The 20110-nt window shown below is 47.9% G+C and overlaps 1 protein-coding gene across 1 annotated transcript in view; it reads left to right on the forward strand.

Annotated features, from left to right (window-relative positions):
- The window catches only part of LOC135912368 (uncharacterized), a 28456-nt gene extending 23018 nt beyond the window's left edge, over positions 1–5438 (forward strand). The window contains exon 2 of the mRNA XM_065444821.2: positions 2668–5438. Within this exon, the coding sequence (XP_065300893.1) occupies positions 3662–4219 (558 nt within the window). The 5' untranslated portion in view covers positions 2668–3661 and the 3' untranslated portion in view covers positions 4220–5438. The remainder of the gene's footprint in view (positions 1–2667) is intronic.
- Positions 5439–20110: the final 14672 nt, after the last annotated feature.

Below are 20110 nucleotides of genomic sequence, written 5' to 3' on the forward strand. Positions count from 1 at the left end.
GATGTGCCTTCTGTTGGCCTTGTCAAGCTTGCGCTATAGCAAAATAAGATATGCCGTACCAACAAGCCCCTATTGCTATCCCCAGTCGTCGGACCCACTTGGTCACCGAGTACGCGACACTGGGTGTGTGGCGCTCTTCATTGAACCTCTTTGACGCCGATGGGGGTCACTGGGTAGCTGCCGCTGTTCAGTGAACTTCTTTGATGTCAACTTGAAGTACTTGGTATGTGGCGCTTGGTCTGCCTCCTTCATCAATGAACGTATTTGACACCAACTTGAGCCTCTGGGTACAATGCCACCATATGGATCTCTGCCTCTTTTCAACAAACCTCTCTGACTCCAATTTTAGTAACTGCAGTATGTGTCACTGCTAGTGTGCCAATTTTCAGTGGCCAAAAAAAAATAAGACCATGCTAAATTCACACGGTTCTCGGCGGAATCGTACGCACACCAGGCGCGGGCTACGCTACGACGCCGCTTGAGGGCGCTGTCGCCAATCTGTAGAACCCATCCCTCGTTTAACATGGACGTGAATGCGATTAGCAAGCAAGCAAGCAGTGCAGCGACGCACCGTAACTGCCGCCGCCGAAATGTGCCGTGTATCAAGCGCGTACTGCAGCTGGGCTCACCTGTCGTTTTTTTTCCTTTGCACGCGCTGTGCCATCTGGTGGCGCCGCCGCGAAGCCCGCGCGTGGCTACTGAGACGCTTGGAGTGGCTGTGCGTGCGGACGCCGAGAAAAGCGTCACGTGTGAGGCGTGTAGTACTCTGGAAACTCCGTTCTCGCACTTCGGTGACGATTATGGTGATGATGATTTATGGGCATTTCTTTCGAACCGGAGTGGCTGAAGTGACCTTGCCTGCTTGAGATAGTGGGACATAGTAACTACTTGTAAAGCGGCCTTGCATTTTGCGTATCTCTTGTCGATCATTTCTCTGTTCCTTAATAATCTCCATATCGAAATATGGTAGATACATATAGGATTGTAATGAATCCGAGACTAATCGATGTCTTCCTAGTTTTTATTCCGCGTATACTCCAAAACCTATCTTGCTTATCTCGTCTGCTGACCAGGTAATGCTTCCCTCCGGGTACGTTGTTCCAACTATACCTACGCCACTGCGAAATCCGCGCGTACTCCGTGATGCTATATATCCTGTGCGCTACTTTTTTATGAATAGCGGCACATGGCACATACCCAGTCATCAAAGTATGACGTGAAAAAGGTTCATTGAAATGCGGTACGCGCCTAATGCATTCGTGGCGCAGTGTGCTAAAGCGTGTGACTGCTAGGCTGATTAAACCGTGCGACAAGGGCTCGATTCCGCTAAGCGGAATGTTAGAAGTGTCGTCTTTTTCATTGAAGAGGCCGTGGAAAACGGCTAGATACACTTATCTAGGCATGCATACAGTAGACACACTATCCTAGGCATAATAATGGCGTTAAAAAGAGAGGTCGGCGGTCCTTGATTGGCCTCGATATTCGCAAGGGGGCAGCGACAGTGACGCAACACAATATAAAAGAAACTCAATAGACATGTTGTAAATAATTACGTTAGCACTGTACACACGCCAGTGTGTACAGTGCTAACGGTACAGTGCCTCGGTTGCCAGTGCCAAAACTTCCAACCCTAGTTATAAACGGCACCTTGAGTTCGTTGTTTCAGCCCTTGCCGACCAATCATAACCAGTGCTACTGAATAATCTAAAAATGGCTGCAGCTTACATTAAAGTGAGATAGACGAATCTTCTGCAAGTACGGGTGTGCGAATATTCGAAACATTTCAATAGCGAATCGAATAGTGTCCTATTCGATTCGCACTTCGAACAGCGACTATTCGATTCAATTCGGTCTTCGAACCGAATAGTCGCTGTTCGACAATGCGAATATTTTCCAAATACATTTCGAATATTTCGAAACGTCCGCTGCACCCAATGAAACATAAAATTGGTGCTAACCTGCGGTAAAGTTCAACTCCCACGGGCACAGTATACAATTAAAACACGAGAACTTGCTTAGTGGAGCAGGCTATGCCACTTAAATAGCCATACTTGACAAGCTATACAGCGATCATTCGCACTCTCTTAAAAGTCATGTACATGCGAAAAAACCGCTTGTTTGCTCTTAATGCTCCATTTGTACTTATAATAAATAACTCTTATACGTACTATGTAATGACAGAAGCTTGCTAACTGGTAAGGGTGTGAACGTCGTTTTAGATTGTGATAACGGCTGTTCGTTATTCGAAAACTGCTTGAAAATTATTCGATATTCGATTCGCTGCTGGTACCATTAAATTCGGTATCAAAAATAACTATTAGCACACTCCTAATTGTAAGTTAAAGACAGTACGAATGGCTAAGACTAAGCGACAGAGATTGCCTTGCCTGCTCACCATACATCCTGCTCGCGCCGCTTCCTGCAATGGATGTCCCGTCGCTACTCTTAGTGGCTTGGTCTTCAACCTTATCAATGAAGCGCTCTTTCCTAACTTCTCCTTTCTTTTTTCCGTGAGTTGCTTCACGCCCAACTTAAGAAGCCGGCACAGAGTTTATGAATGTTTCTTACAGAGATACATAACCCCGCAGCTGAAGCTACCCGACACGTGACTGACCCAGGTCTATCAGTTTTCCATTGTTGCCCCTAATTGAAGATTGTCTCCCGCAGTCTCGGCCACGCATGCATTCCCTGACGTCCCGGATGTGTATAGCGTCTACAGCCGCACGGCCGGCGCGCGCAGTGCCCTCGGTTGCTGCGTACTCGTGGTCTCGCTGCTGCTGCTGCTCGTCGTGCTGCTGTTCCCGCACAGTCATCGCACGCACCATCACTTCCCGTGCTGGGCCCCACAGTGCCGCGAGTTCGTCTCCGCGTTGGCTGACTCCATTAACGCCTCGCTGGACCCGTGCCAGGACTTCCACAGCTACGTGTGCGACCGCTGGCGACCGAGCTTCGGAGGTCGCTCCATGCTCGAAGACTCGGCCATCGGCTTCCGCAGGCGTGTGGGCGAACGCGCCGCCAGGACTTCGCCGCCGCGGCAGTCGCAGGCCAGTCACGAGAAGGCGGTCATGCTCTACAAGAGCTGCCTGGCCGAGAGGACACGAGGAATCGGCGAATTCAAACGATTCCTGCGTGGACGCCGCTTGCCCTGACCCAAGGTGGACACACGCGCCAGCATTGTCGAAGTGGCTGTGGACCTCTCCGTGAACTGGCATTTCCCGCTCTTCTACGTCTACCGTCTTTTCTCCACGCCAGGGCCAGCGATGTTATCTGGTACGAAACACTTGTCCGCGCGATTTGTCTTCACCGATGACTTCCTGGGACTGGGTCCGCGCCTTCTGCTGAAAGAACGCGAGATGCGCAAGAACAACACCGAGTACATCTCTCAATTACGCGACGCCCTGATAGAACGTGGCAACGAGCAATCCGAGTCGGTCTCCTGCGAGCAGCTCGACAAACTTCAGAGGGAAGTTCTCGGTGACTCGACGGCAACCAGTATCAACGAGTCGCTGGAAAACGAGACGGCGACTCTGTACGACAACATCGTCACCTTCGCCGACGACCTCACGCCGTTAGTTTCTGGTCATTACTGGTTCTGGCTGCTCACGAGAGACCAGCCAGTCCCGGTGGTCTCGGACGCAGTGCAGTCGAAGTCTACAACAAGATGCACATGCGAAAAGTCGGCGCTCTATTCGGCTCGAACTCGTGGCAGACGGACCTCCTTCTCGTGGCGGGTCTCTGCGTGGTCCAAGGCTTGGGTCGTTTCGCCAGCAATCAGCTCGCCACTCTCATCTACGGCGATCAAATCGCTCGTGGCCGGCGCCACCCGGACCTGTGCTACGGGATTGTGGACCAGATGGTGCCGCGTCTGCTGTCTTCACCTTACGTCCCGCTCCTGCTTGACATTGAGCGAGTCACGAAGGCCACCGAAGTGTTCCAAGCGGTCAAGTCGGCCGTCGGCAAATCTGTGCGCCGGGCGGCTTGGCTCAACGGTGCCGTGCGTCCGGAGGCGTTCGCGAGGATCAACAGGAGCGTCCTCATCTTCGAAGCCGTCCTGACCGGCGAGGCCGCTGGTGCGGAAGTGCCCTCTCACGCGGTGACGGTGGACCTGCCAGACTTGGGTGAAGACTTCATCAACAACCTGAGTTCCCAAACGGTGCCGTGCGTCCGGAGGCGTTCGCGAGGATCAACAGGAGCGTCCTCATCTTCGAAGCCGTCCTGACCGGCGAGGCCGCTGGTGCGGAAGTGCCCTCTCACGCGGTGACGGTGGACCTGCCAGACTTGGGTGAAGACTTCATCAACAACCTGAGTGTCATTCCCCGCACGTTCTGGGACGGCGTTCACCGCGACTTGTCGGTGACGCCGTCTTGGTTCGGCTTCGCGCCAGGAAACCGCCTACAGAGCATGCGCGCTCCGGCACAGAGAACACTGTGGTGGGGAGACGTCTGGCACCAGCACGACGCGTCGCCGTTCGCGTTGTCTCCTCGCGATGTCGTAATCCCCAACCTGTACGTGCTGGAGTCTGTGTTTCCGACCGCGGCATACGAGAGCGTTAACTATGGCCTCATGGGTTCGCTAATAGCCCGCCAGCTGCTAACAATATCCCTCAGGGCAGCTGGCAAAGACGGTTCTTACAAGTCCAGGTTGGATCAACTCGCTACGAACGATAGCGTGCGCTGCGTTCAGGAGGCCTTTCAGCACGGCGACCTTAACGGCACGAAGTTGGGAGAGGATCGCAGAGACACGGATGCCATGCTTGTGGCGGTGGCCTCATTGAAGCCACTGTTAGATGCGCTGTCCACGAGTCCCGGCTACCCGGACTGGAACCGCGGCTTTGAGGACTACAGCGCTGAGCAGCTCTTCTTTCTGGCGCTCTGCTTTCCCAGCTGCGTGTTACGGGAGGACGAAATGGAGCCGAGGCGAGGTCTCAGCCAAGCATCCTGGTGCAACGTACCGCTGATGCTTTTTGACGCGTTCGGAGAGGCCTTCCACTGCCCGCCAGGGAGGACGATGAATCCTCGTTCCAAGTGCGCGGCGTGGTGACAGTGATGGCGGATGCGGGGCCGTTTTGAAGCTTATTTTGTGTGACTCTCCACTTGTGCCTCTTTGTGTATTGGCAAACTTCGCTTGAAACAATTATTGAAGCTACATGACTGCTGTATAGAATACGGCCCACAGTATCTTTATTTTTCTTACTTCGAGGTATAGTGCGGTTACTTTGTATAGCCGATGACGTAGCAATATCCTTCTTGTCGAATTGGGCCAAACTGTTTTCGATGACGATGTGTCTGAAACCAGACAGCAGTTTTTGTTTGTTTACATTTTTATTATGTGGTCTTTAACTTTCCGTTGTCGAAGTTGTGTGCAATGTTGTGTTAGTTGCTTTGGCTCTCAGTTTTAATAGACACTTTTCCCTGGGCGATAAACCAAGGTGGACTGGCCTTGCAGCGTGTGCGTGCTGCTCTTCAAAACAGAAGTATCTGACTTCACCGCGGCTTGCACGTCGAATTGCATTGTCATTACCCCCAAGGCGTTTATCGAACGCGATTGAAATTTGTGAGTTAGATTTCACTTTTGTACACATGTATAAGTGCAGAGATGGCACTTGTAAAGTATCACAGCTGGCAGTTTCTTTTCGAAGTTTTGGCTCGTCAATATGACCGAAGCTCTCAAGACGATAGATCGTGGAGGATGGACTGTACGGCGAACGCACACTTTCGAATAATTCTTTTTTTTTCTTCGCGAGGCACTGTTCAAACGCAAATACACGAAGAAATGGGAACGCTAGAGCGCTGCAGCTGGATATTCACGCACGAAAGGTGAACTTTTCTACAGAAGCGGGACGAAACAGGGATGTTCTCGCACTGGACATGGTTTTAGCGGCGCCACTTTCGGCGTTTGAGGCAGGATCAGTGCTGAAGTAAAATGGCGGTGCTTGTGCGCGTAAACGAGAGAGCGACTTGTTCGTGTTGCTTCCCGTCGTGCCTCTTTTATAGCTTTAAATTGCGGGCGACCCAGAAATCGATGCTTGCGTTGTAAAACAAAGAGCTGCCTTTGTATCTCTGGTCACCTTTCGTGGTGGTTGGCTGCCGGTCTTTCTTTGCCGATGCAAAGGCGCTGGTGCGCGCTCTCTCAAGCAGCTGACCTGAGAGGGCACGTTCATCGCCGAAGCCAGCTAACTCCAATTGTGCAACGAGAGCTTTGTGACGTTTCAAGGCTTGGCTGGTATATTAGCTTTATTAACAGTAAGCACAATGAAGGAACATGGTGCTTGTTGCGTTATGAACTTAAAAAAGAAAGAAGCCAATGCGAATAATTTTTATTGCTGTGGTTATTACCGTAATATATATGGACACAAAGAAGTTTGTATGGGGAAACATTAAGAAAAAGAGAATGTTGGCTGCCTGTAAAACTCGTCGTGTGGCGGCTTTGTTGAGGGATCCCTCGAGCGGTTTGCACACGTTTTCTAGACATGCAGGGTAAAGCTGCCGTAGAAGATTTGCGCCGGAATTAACGTATCATATTGAGAGAGCTACAAATGGTTACAAGTTATCCATCTCCCAAGCTGCGCTTTTCCTCCGCAACTTGCTGGCCGAGCTAACGTAGCTAGGATGCGTTTCGCTGACTCTGTGATATGATGTGACGTTGTGTCGAGTGTCGTCGTTGTGTCGTCGGTATCTTGGAACCAGCGTGCGAAGTCTCTCCAACCTCTCCGCTAGGCGCCTAGCCAAATTGATTCCCAGCGAGAGCGTTCGGAGGAGCGTCCTTTGGGAGCATTCTGTCGCAGCGCCTTAATTCGGTTCATTTACGGTTCATCTTTCCGAGGCGGTGTCCCTTTTCAAATATCTCGCGTATATATGCGGCAATATCACCTTTCTTTCTGCATTTAGTGAAAGCGTTGCAGCTCGCCCGTGTTCGCTCTCTCTCCGTCGTACGCTTGGGCTGCAGCTCTTAAGCGAAATGTGTTCGAACTGCAGGTCGTTGATGTTAAGAATGCACTGGTTGGGTAGTAGGCACACGCAGTGTTCTTTTTCGTCGTGTGAAACTTTTCTAGCCGCATCTCCAGCGGGTCATAGGAAAAGAACTATCGTCAGAAACGAACTTTATGAAATCGAAGTCGAAGCAGGTAGGCACGAAATTTTATGCGTATAAGACGTACGCGATACCCTGCTTTTTCACGTCTTGTCAAGTGATGAGACAATGCCAACTCATCAATGTCGCCGATGGGCGACGTGATCGCTGCGAGCAGGCATCCTCGAGCTATCGTTTTCGGGGATTCAGTCGCTTTCGCGCGATTTCGCGTCTTGGCATCGGACACGTGAGAGGCCGTCTGTTGCGCTGTGCAAAGTGAGGTTGGCCCAGTGCGCGTCCTGTGCTGAGTCGCGCGAAATCCGAAATCTCGGGAAAAGTAATCGTATCTTTGAATGCGACTGAACATTGTTAAGCAGGCAACGCATGAACGGGCCGACTACGCCGAGCGCGCGCTGGCCTCGTCGGGCGCTGCCATGATGGTATATAACATGTTTACATTCATCCCGCGGCCAGCTTCCCCGACGTTCGATTTTGCAAACTTGGGGCAGCTTCGGGTTGTCTCGGGATCCCAGCCCACGTGACTTCCTGTCAGGACCGGAAGTAGCTGGCTGCCATCTGGCTGCCAGCGGGCTCCCAGAACTCCGAACATCGAAGAGGCCCAGTGCTTTTGGTTGCTGGGAACCAGCGTCTCCGTTGTCCGAACAGACGCCGAATCGACGCAGCTTCCACGTGCGACGGCTTCGCGTTTGCCCATACGCGGAAGGGAAAAGCCGCAAAATAAGTATTGAGTCGTGTCTGTTGTCTTATTTAACTGTTGCTAGTAAGGGGTGCTGTAACGTAAAACTATTCCAATATTATTTTATTTCAATCTCCTGACGTCAAATTTGCGTAAATGCCGACGCATGCAGCGGGCGGTCACCCCCAGGGTTGTCTCAACAGGCCAATCAAACGCTCTCCTCGTTCATAGGAGGTCACTTTTGTTTGCTTGAAAAACGAATAACATTGCCTACACTGAGCGGTTTGTCTTATCTAATTGGCTCACAAGAGGCGAGGAGTACACTCAAGTGGAGAGGGATTTGATGGGGCCGAGCCACTGCACTGAAAATCGATAACTGGATGAAGAGGGCGGTGCCGGCGTCTGCGATTGGTCCGCTTTCCCTTACATAGCTTGCGGTGGCTGGTCGAAAATCGCGGCGGCATGCAACGGAAGCTTACGAATGACGCTAAAACGGATCATCAGCAAAGAAGAGTTGCCAGAACGAGGTGGTAAACGTGCCGAAAATGCTCGAAAACGTTACACGGACATGCAAAATGTTTTATTACACGCAAATAAACCCACGCTCTCCGGCAGGTGCGAGCAGGTGCCAGCACATGAGTGATCGGTGGCAGCCATCTTTTATTCCTTTCGGAACGGGACAGCCTGCGGCTATTCAGAAGAAAACCCAGTTTTGTTCGGCATATTAATGCATCTTTGACGCGTACACTTCACTTTGACGCGGTGAGTTTTTGCGGTTTTGTGACGTCGCGGGCAGCCAGGTGAAGTGGGTGCAGCCCGAAAACTCTTGACCCATAGCCGAGGGCTAATGGCGAAAAGGCGTCGAAGCAAAAATAGCTATTTTTCTTTTGTTCTCTGAAATCATGCGTAATCAGCGTGTACACGTCATATCAGATGGCAAGCTATCGCGGTTTTCGTGACGTCGCGTGACAGAGAGGTGATGTGGGGGTGGTCCAAAAAAAGTTTTCGACCAATCGCGGAGGCCTGATTGCAGAGTGGAATAGAAAAGCTTGGAATAGTTTCACGTTATAGCTCCCGAGGTGTTCGTTTTCTGTTCCCCAGCTTACGCTAACGTGGATGAAAACACAGGACTCTTTTACAAGCGCTCTCACTTGGGCGCGCTTAGCCTCCGCAGCATTCCCCTCATTGCCGCGAGTATATTGGAGGTCACGGACGAAGCCCCTATTGAGGGCCCTACTCGTGCGCGTGCGAGAGGCGCGGAGGCCCACACAGTGGGGCCGTTATTTTGGTTTTCTGGCGCAACATTGAAGCGCCGAAAATAATATTGGGAAAGATATGTAGCAAGCTGGAAACAACTGAAGCTTTCGAACGCGATTCACTATTTGGCATGCGGTCCTTGGTAATTGTGCAAGCAATTATAATTTTGGTAATTTTAAGTTATGAGGGAATCAATAATAGGACGAAAATTTACAAGTTTGTGCAACGCGGTTTCAAGAAAACAGTGTCCGATTCAGCCTGGACATACCGTATAAGATCAAGGACTACCTTAGGTGAACAACACACCTTGTGCTAGACGCGATTTTTTTTAAAAATATATAGGCTGGATTGCACCATCAAGTGCGTACCTAAGTAACGACACCTCTGAGATGGCGTACTGCAAAGCCTGCAATTGCAACTTGAGGCCACACATGCAGAACCTTAATGTGCACACGACGAGGCAGAAGCACATAGATAATACAAATAAAACTGCAAATAAAGATGGCTATATTTGGTTACACTTACTAAATTTGCCCATTTTTGTGTTTGGCTACATTTGGAGTATAATTTATCTAGCTTAGGGCTTTACTGCCTGGTCCGACTTGGCAACTAGCCCTGAAGGCTATGGGCCCGACCAACTGCGTGTGTACTGGCTTTGAGAACTCATAACAAAGGAAACAGAACTGTGGCGTGGAGGGGCCTTGGCAGCGCCGAGGCGGCCACGCATGTGCGGTATTTTGCTAAGCACAGGCGCGTTGGGCGTTCGACGGATCGGAGGAGGCTTAAACGTGAGCGGCCTGCACGGGGCATCCAACTGGTGGCGCAGAGCTCAATCAGGCAAACAAAGAGCTTACATTGCTGTAACAAAGCGTTAAGCATTTTAAACATTTAAAATGATAACGTGTTCACGATTGCGCTGGTGCCGAAAATTTACGCCAGCAACAAAGTAGAAGACCCTTGGTTACTGCAGGCGGCTCGCGTTTACGTCTCCTCCATACTGGAGAAATGCCCAGTCTGCCAGCATTTACCGTAATACCAGACACGCTAAGATTCTCTATCTCTACCACAACCTGCGCGCGAGCTACGTAGGTCGTAATATGGCGGAGGAAAATTCGGGGGAGCGCCGTCGCTGCGCGCGGTAGCAATTTAGATTTTTTAAACCTTGTGACTAATTGCACGACTTACGCGGAGCCCTTAGGTGTGCCACTTAATGATCAGAAGGACCTACCGTAACGCCTCATCAGGTTTGTGGAAAATCTTCAAAATAGCTTCTGGGTCCCTTTAAGAAAGCTTAAGTTCGGTTTTAACTATTCTTTTACGTTGTCGATGTCCTCCGGGGAACGTATGGCAGGTTACGCGTATACAGACAAATGCCTCAGCAACGGACAACTCTAGATGAAACGACCTCTATAATGAAGGATTACGTCCTGGCTGAATTCTCATCTTTCCCGCGTATTGTGAACACATCTACAACGAAGACCACTACAACTAATCTCTCTGGACAAAGAAGGAATTTAGGCATCCCGGATGGCTGATTTGTTGCTTTGCAACCAACTTTGCAACCGGTGCCGCCACTGACCTTGGCAAGCGTCACCAGGGTGCGCTGCGTGCTAGCGCTAACGGCGGCGTTAGCGACGCACTTGACGAGCGTCCTGCTGCATTGCTCCAGGATTCGCTAAAGCCGTACACTGCTTGTTCCAGTGCATGGGCGAGTGCGTCGGCTGACGAATATGGTGCAGTTGGAGACGACGTAGCCGCTATTGACAACCGGCGGTGTCTTAAAAGCACCTCAAGGCGTAAAGGATGTGAATGTCAGTGAGAACGACTGTAATGAAGATCCTGTAAGCGAATCAAGAATTTGACTGCAACGGAGGCGATAGAGGCATTGAAAGACCTGCAGCTTTTCTTTGCGTACCTCCTGCATTGCGCCATGGGACATCATGTGGACTTCAGCGCCGCAAAGTTCGCTGCCGTCGCGCAATCTTCGAGGCAAAGTGTGCGCAAGAAAAAACCCAGTTTATTTCACTAATCCCCTCTTCTATTAATGTGAAATGAATGTTTTCTTATGTTGAGCGTGCTTATTACAGCGAAATGAGCTGTATAACGAATATGTACGGAGGACCCGAGGGCTTCGTTGTTGAAGCGTTTCACTATCTGTTGTTTCACTATCGCTATCTGTTGGACACTTGCAGAAAGTGCTCTATTCCTTGTTTTGTCTTTTTTGTTTAGCGACACTCATTTGCCTAGAATTATTCTCGGCTCTGTCCTTGCACCAGTATGCTTTCGGGATGATAGGTAATGTTGCTGCGTGTATGAGACGTAATGCGCTTTGTAAGATATGTGTCGTCATCACAAATACATTCTTAGTACTCTTTATTCCACGAGTCTTGGGTTTAAAACTTTGCTCAGTCAGCTATATATGTGCGGCTTCCACCAGCGCGGTCTCGTAGGTAATACCATTGTTAGTCGTGTTAAGCTTAAGAAACGGGCTTTAAGGGTCATCGAGAAAGCAGACCCCAAATAAGTTCTGCCCCGAAGCTTTCCGCGAATGCATACGGGCAGTTCAAGTGAGTGAATAAAGTGTTTGGACGGTACGGCCTTTGAGCACCAAAGTATGACCACATCAAAAAATACTGGTGAACACGCGTTTTTCCTAAGCGCTACACCGTTCTTGTTTTCCAAAGAAGAACAATATGATACGTCAATTTTTGCACAGACCGTCTCGCTCCATCGGCATACGCGCGCATTGTAAGCGTGTTACGCAATAGGACGTTACTGGTTGCAGGCGGACGTAACCTTGCGAGGCTTGTGGGCAATCGCTCCGAGCGCCGTCTTTCAGGAGACTCCAAGCCTCCGAATTAGTAACCGTAACTTGATTAGAAGTTGACTTGCAGCCGTCTCACGTGAAATCTTTGAGCACTTCGTTCGGCGTGTCATTAAGAAGCTCGGCGCAGGACAGGCGAACAAGATGTGCACAGCGAGCCAGAACAGAATGCATGCCCACAGCCTAAAGATACGGCCTCACTTGCGGAAATAAGCGCACGCAAGGCGGCGCGGTTATTTCGTCAGCGCTTGCGGAGTCGTCATCTCGTCTCGTGTCCCGTCTACGTTTTGCGCTGTTAACACCAGGATGGAAAAGCAACAAGCCCAAGCTGTTATTCTAGAGAATTCTTGCCGCGAAAGCGCTTTTCGCGGCGCGCGTTTTTAAGCGCGCGGCTTTGCGCGCGCTCATTTCTGCAAGTGAGGCCGTACCTTAATTGTGAGGCATCCAGAACGCAACACGACGTCGGATTGTGCGGCGCTGTAGTTTGCGGTGGCAACGCAGGTTGATGCGCCTGTTTGGGCATCCTTGATTGCGACAACAGCCGTTGTTCGCTTACGAATATAGGTCAGCACGCTTAGTACCGCACAATGCTTCTGAAAAAAAAAATATTGAGGCCGAAATTTTCTTAGGGGGAATTATCATGGTGCGAAGCATTATACAGGGTGTTGTTCTTTAGCATCATCAAATTTTTAAAATGAGAAAAAATATAAATCACGGTGCCGTAATGCTTACCCGAGTATATGAATTGGCAGCCTCTAGATGCAGAGCAATTTCCGCAATTACGTGCGTAATTAGCGAGCTTATGGTAATTACCTTTCTAATTATCAACAATAGGTGGCTACAGCGAATGAGTACCTTGAAGCCCGTCCTCGACACTACCTATCCAACGATTAAATTTTCAATAGCGGATTCCATGTGGGAGCTACGCGAACAATTAGTTTCCCTTGGTAGGCTCCTTGAAGCCGAAATTCGCCGAAAAAAGAGCGTCCGCGCCGTCGATATCGCCCCCCCCCCCCGTCTTTCACACGTATCCGAGGTAACCGCCGGTTCGAACCCGCGAGTACCTTGCGTTATCTTTTTGCAGTCTGCGGCCTTGGCGTACCGCTTCAAAGCTGCAGGCGGGCCGCCAAATTTACTTCGTCATTCCCTTGGGCCCCTGAAACCGCATTTCGTCGGCGCAAGTGGACACGTAGCGCCCGCCGGCGTTTGGATGATAACTTACTTGTTTTTACTCAGTGTACTTAAATATTAAGAATAGAAAGCAGATCGTTATATGTGGCATTTTTAGACATTACAGGAGCCTATGACAACGTAGACCGCAACATTTTGTGCAATATTATGGAAGAGGAAGACTAAGGTGACGATTGTCTACAGCTTTTCAGAGAGGCTTACCTAGAAAATACCGTTTGCTTGGAATGGGAAGGGGCGCGGAGCGAGGAGAAAGTTGATATCGACAAGGGACTGAGGCAAGGGTGCCCTTTATCCCCACTGCTGTTTATGATGTACATGGTGAGGATAGAGAAGGCGCTAGAAGCAAGTAATATCGGGTTCAATCTCTCGTACAAACATGCGTGCACAGTGGTAGAAAAGCACCTTTCAGGTTTATAATATGTGGATGGCGTGCTGCTGGCTAACAAGCAAAGTGATTTGGAACGCCAGGCTAATATCTGTGGACAGGAAAGCGAGAATGTAGGTTTGAAATTTAGCATTAGAAAATGAGGTGCTATGGTACTCAACGAAAACAGTGAACGGACAGTGGCAATATAGGACCAGGAAATAGGTCGGGTAAAAGAATATAAATATCCTGGTATATGGATAAACGAAGGTGATAGATATATGGAAACAGGAAAAATTACACGGTCTCTTAAGATATCTCTTAAGAGGTGAACGGCGAAAGCCTACTCTTCCGCCTCTTATCGTCCGTCCCTTTCTCTTTGCATCTTCTCTTACAAGTAATTTCAGTCATTATTAGTCATTACTGGTCAGTACTAAGCATTTTTAGTCGTTTGTAATCAATTGTGGTTATTACAAGCCGTCGTTAGAAATGTTGGTCATATCATAGTCATCAGTAGTCATTACAAGTAATTTCAGTCATTATTATTAATTACTGGTGATTAATGACCATTTTAGTCATTTCTAATCAATTGTAGTCGTCACAATTCGCCGTTCGACATATTGGTAATTACTAGTTATTACAAGTTATTTCAGTCATTATTAGTCATTACTAGTCATTATTAACCTCTACCAATCTCTGTTATGACGTTACCATTCACTAACTGGCTCTATCAGTCATTTTTAATTCTTTAATTTGCCCTAATATGGCGTGATGCCGCTTCGGTTGACACTCCGGCGGTCAGGTTTGCTGACAAACTTCGCCATACCCGCCGTGGTTGCTCAGTGGCTATGGTGTTGGGCTGCTGAGCACGAGGTCGTGGGATCGAATCCCGGCCACGGCGGCCGCATTTCGATGGGGGTGAAATGCGAAAACACCCGTGCACTTAGATTTAGGTGCACGTTAAAGAACCCCAGGTGGTCGAAATTTCCGGAGTCCTCCATTACGGCGTGCCTCATAATCAGAAAGTGGTTTTGGCACGTAAAACCTCATAATTCAAACTTCGCCATGAGCCTAGAATGGCTTTCGCCTTAAAAAGAAATAACAGTAAAGGGGAAGAGAAATACAATGAAACACAGAGCGCTACTAGCCCCGAGAACGAACTACAGGGGCGCTGCGAGCGCCGCTCGCGTGACGTCAGGGCAAGGACTCGCGCCTGTCGTCTGCTACAGTTCGGGCGGTGTCCGGGCGCTTTCGGCGGTGTTTTCGTTTGCGCGCCCTCGTTCTCTTTGCTTGTATAGTTATGGCGGTCGTCTCAAATATATTTTTACGACGTCTTCATTTGCGAAAAGTTATTCATAGAGCTTATTTCTTAGACGACAATGCCGCTCTCGAAGGCAACGCTACAGTGCCAGCCGAAGGAGCGCAGACCATGCCCATTACGGGGTTTTCAATCGACAACCGCAAAAATATAGAAAATAATAATTCACGTATGATATGATACCTGCCACGGTGCAACAAGTATGTTGCAGACGCTGGCTGTATATGACTTCTGCAACAGTTACAATCCGCTAAAACTGGTTTGCTCACGACGAGTAGTTCATGGTGTAATATCGCATTTTTGCGTTTCTTCACAGAAACGCTTGCCGGTAACACGAGGACTTAACTAATACTGCAGTTAGGTTCTACAAGTACAACTTGCTTCTTTGACTGCTTCTTAAAATTAGGCGGTTCTTCACGAGCTTCTTTTAAGCGGCGGAAATTTTAAGTAAAGCTAATGAAGGCTTACGTCTATTTACAGAATACAAAATGGAATGTACCAATATATATTCCCTTTTCTGTGCCACACGTTCAACTCACTTCAGAAATTTACTGGTGTTTGTTGCTTGAGGAATATACATGGCGAATTTGTTTGGCGAACTGACACAGGCTACTCGGCCTAAATTTTTTAGTGAAACATGCCTGTTCGACCGCATGCTGCAGCCAGAAAGAAGTCGAAGCGTCAATCATTAGTAGTATGGGACATATTGAAGATATAATTCCCCTGTGGAGGGTCAAAAATCAAGTGAGTATATATGTAAGTCTTGTGGTGCTTTCATTATGGATGTTTGCGATTGGATTGGAGCAAACTTTATTTTGCCTGCAGTTGGGCGAGGTTCTCTTTTATCTACCGATGAAACGAATAGTTCTCCGTTTGCACAATTAAACAACGCTGGATCGAGACATGGTGAGACAGAAAGTGCTTGAATTTTGCTTTTCTGGGCAATCTAAGCTGCGCTGTAGTAGCTCGAGAATACTTTAGCCATTCCAATTGCAGCTGTAAAAAAATGCTTTATGGTTTCAATTCGAAATTGTAGTGAACTGATGGGTTTCACGAACAAAGCGTGCCTCGCCATACCGACAGTCGGTTGCTACCGTTGCGTGATGGGTGTGCCGTATTGTCGATAAAGGCTACTGAGGGCCACTACGAAACATTTCATCACTTGAAATTGATTGGCTCTCGATCTTAACAACGAAACTTTTCTCTCAGGTGATTACTACTATGGTATTTGTGAATTAACTATGTAAATACTCTACATGACGCGCCGTCGTGTTAGCAGCCATGAGCGATTCGTTTTTTGGAGGCCTGTTTCTGAGAGGGGTGAAAATAGCAGCAAACTTTTTCATAAAAAATGGGCGCCTAACTCTTTCTTTTACGTATTAATAAATGGCCATATTTGGCTAGAACAACTCACCAGAGTAATAAGAATCATGACAGTTTCGCTGGGCGATGTCTTTCTAACACGGATAACATGCTGACGCCAATTACCAAGATTTTCTTTCGGGTAAAATGCAATGTCTCTCATAGCTAAATTCTAAGGGAATGTTAAGTGTTTAGCCAAGCATCGTACACAACTTCGCGTATTGAATTTGCAGACATTCTTTTTACGCAAAATTTACGGACAGACACGGTGCATATATGCATTGTAAAACCAGTAGCCCCGTTCAACGCTACATAGCTTGCGATATCCAAGCCCAAAATTTTATTGACTCACGTGCTTTAGGAGAAGTAACTGTGGTTCAGGCATGACAGCAGAAAGAAGCCGACATACCCTTCAATAAGTGCGGCTCGAGCAACCCATACCCCAAGCATACACGAAGGAAACGAGCGCGCGCGGCCGCCGAGCGAGACGGAGTGAGCGGCGTCCTGGCCGTGACGTCACACGCGAGAGGGCGCCACTCCTAATTCTCGCCGCTAATGGGGATACAATAGGTACGAGGTATTCCTGGGTATGTAGAAAGCTGTAATGATTCCAGGACTTACTTTTGGAAAGGCGGTTGTTTGCTTGAAATCAGGGGTACAATCAGAATCAATCAATCAATCAATCAATCAATCAATCAATCAATCAATCAATCAATCAATCAATCAATCAATCAATCAATCAATCAATCAATCAATCAATCAATCAATCAATCAATCAATCAATCAATCAATCAATCAATCAATCAATCAAAATAAATAAATAAATAAATAAATAAATAAATAAATAAATAAATAAATAAATAAATAAATAAATCAGTGGGACACTCGCATTGGGCGCTCACGGGAAGACTACAAATGAAGCTGTGCAGGATGATATGGGCTGGACAGGTTTTGAAGGGAGGGAAGCTCACAGTAAAATTGATTATGAAGTACGACTGAGTAATATGGAAGAAAATAAACGGGCTGAGAGAGAGTTTTTCTTGTATTTGTACAACAAAAACATTGATTCACAGGGGACGAAAAGAACTAGGAAGCGTCCCAGCAAGTATGGCGCGTGTAGGGTGAGCAACATAGTAACGACGAACGTCAAGCGGAAAGTCAGAGAGGCCAAAATATTCTCATGGGTGGCGGCAGTGGAAAAGAACCCTGCCGCGAGTAACTACTTTATAGGAAAAGACGAAATCAGGAGAGAAATAATTAATGATAACTCAAAGAGAAGCGCATTACTTTTCCAAGTGAGAACAGGATGCCTTGGAACACGCACCTATCAAGCGAGATATAAGCAGGAAGAAGAAGCATGTGCTTGCTACGGTAAAGCTAGGAAAAGGATGGAGAGTGTTTATTAGAATGTGAAGATTTCTGCCCAGCGGGCGATTTAGGCACCACTGGGCTCTTTAAAGCCTTTGGGTTCAGCGAGAGCAGGGGGAAAGCAAAGATGTCCGCACTAGTGATTAGTAAGAGGCGATTAGAAGATTGGTGAAAGAAAAGTAGGGAAACGACAAAAAACAAAAAAACAAAACAAAAACGGAGGCGTACAAAAACAAAGATCCCAAAAGGGGGTCAGAAAATTTGGTTATGAGAATTCATCATGGGTTTCTTTTCCCTTTCTCTTTTTTTCTTTGTTTAACATAGGTAGGACATTAGTCACTATAATAGGAAGAGCTTGGTGGTTGCAGCCCACCACTCCGTTCCAAAGGCGACGCTCATAGCATCCATCCATCCATCCATGCTCGCGCGCTGCTGGGTTTCTTGCAACGCTACAGATGGCACTCGCCTTCACGCATCCCGGCCGGTGCCATTGCGGCAGCTTTTCAGTTTGTTTGTGTGAGACGTGCTGTGTTTTCTTTCCTATGCGACAAAAATGCATGCGCTGGCCTGTGATAGTGTAAATATTTCAATCATCCATAGCCTGAAGAAAGTGCTTAAAGCTGGCGTCTCAACGGCGTGCTGGCCACGTATGCAGATAGAACATGTAAACACTGGCCAGCAAAATTACTCCGAAGCGTGCATTCAGCGTCGAGGACACCTAGGTTCGAAAAGAGGGTCGCGCGGAACAGGAGCGTCTTTGCTACGCAGCGAAACGTGGATCAGACCGCGAATGACTGTATACATCTATAGATACAATTATAATAACGAATTGAATTACCTACAGCCCCATACTTCTATTAAAGTTTAACATTTCTGCCACGATGCGATGTGCCATGTGAGACAATGATAATGCTGAACCCTCTCAGAGATTATGAACAGTGACGCAGAACAATGTCTCAAAAAAAAAAAACAACAACACTGCTTTGTGTTTGTTCTGTGGACTACACAGTCACAAAGTCGTGGTGCACGGAAGGTACACTTTTAACATCAACTCGCCCCTGTTCTGTTGGACTAAACACTGAAGAAATTACACGTTTGCCGCCAATATCAATCAAAGCAAACAGCATACAAAGCTTCGCTTACATTGATTCCCACAGTGCGTGGAATCCACATATTTTTTATGTGTGTGCTAAAATACAGTAAAAATGTTTAACATCATATAAATTTCCGGGTATATAATATGAAACAATGCAACATGCAGCATGTAATACTAACTGACCAAGCCATAGGAAACAAATTGCGCCCATAATTTCCTTTCTTCAATTTTGAAATCTCGACGACACCAGGGAAGAATACATATCATTCCTCGAGATTCAGCGTAATCAACACAACTGCGAGCTTTTCGCAGACTTTGTAACATTCGAGAACCGAAGCCCCCTGTGGCGACGGCTTGCTGTCGAAAACATACGGCAGAAGCGGCTGAAATCGCGACTTGCAATGGTTACGAGAGTACGCCACTAGTTGGATAGAAGATAAATTTCCGGCCATGTGTAGCCATATTGAGTTTTGAAAATATGACGTTGTTCGGGCAGCGTACATTCGTTTGATTTATAATGACTGATGAAGAAGAGGGGGGAGGTGATTGATACTTTTTGCTTTAGGGAGGTTATTGTCTTCCTGAATTCCTGTGGTTGGTTCCAGAAAGAGCAGATAACACATCTGAATTTATGGCACCCGATAGAGATCTCGGAAACCATTCTATACAATGAAGCGCCGGTATGGATGTAAAAGAGTGTCTAGAAAACTACCTAGGTGCCTTTGAGAAAGGCATGGGGCCCGCTCAGCAATGGCAAGGTCTAATGTCTAAATGTGAGTAGCGGGAACATGTAACCCACTACGTGATTCCTGCTTCAGAACTATGAGCAGCCGGGCTAGCCAACTCCTACACATCATACCTCACTGCTGTTAGCCATTTCTTTTGAGGTACACAAAGCCATAGCCACCATACAAATGGTACTGCACCAGCGGTGGTGTGTGCAACCATTTCTACATGTCGACTTGCGTTTCAGGAAGGCACCTATACTGCTGCATTAGCAGATAACTAATGCAAGATATCAGTGCTGGCAGTTTCCGAACTACTACTGTACCTCTAGACTATCTGATGTTACAGTTGTTTTATTGACCAAACTAGCATTCGAGAATAGCCTGTCAGTATATTATACATGAAACAATAAATACCATGCATGTAAGGAAAAAGAAGCCAGGATGGCCGGGCAGGCGAAGGCGCTGCATCCAGATCGCAGTCTGGTCTCCTAAGCGTTGGTTTGAATTCCACTTCTGCCACATTGTTTTTTTTTTCTCGGTGTGAATGAAGTTTTACAGTGAAAGCTGTATATGACTTAGCTTCCGTAGTTTTTTCGGCGTCCAGCAACGGTAATGGACTTAGCAGCGATTTCTAACAAACCCATACGGGTTCAATGCGGCGGCGCAGATTTCCAAATGCGGTACAGATTAGAACACTCGCCGTGAACCATAGCGTCACGTCAAGATTATCGCAGTGTATAAACAGGAGAGGTATCGGCCGTAAAAATTGCTGCGTTACCGATGGGGCGGACACGTGTAGTTTGTACACTCGAAGAACAACATGCGTACGAAGAGCGC

This window comes from Dermacentor albipictus, chromosome 5 (genome assembly GCF_038994185.2).
Source record: "Dermacentor albipictus isolate Rhodes 1998 colony chromosome 5, USDA_Dalb.pri_finalv2, whole genome shotgun sequence".
NCBI lineage: Eukaryota > Metazoa > Arthropoda > Arachnida > Ixodida > Ixodidae > Dermacentor > Dermacentor albipictus.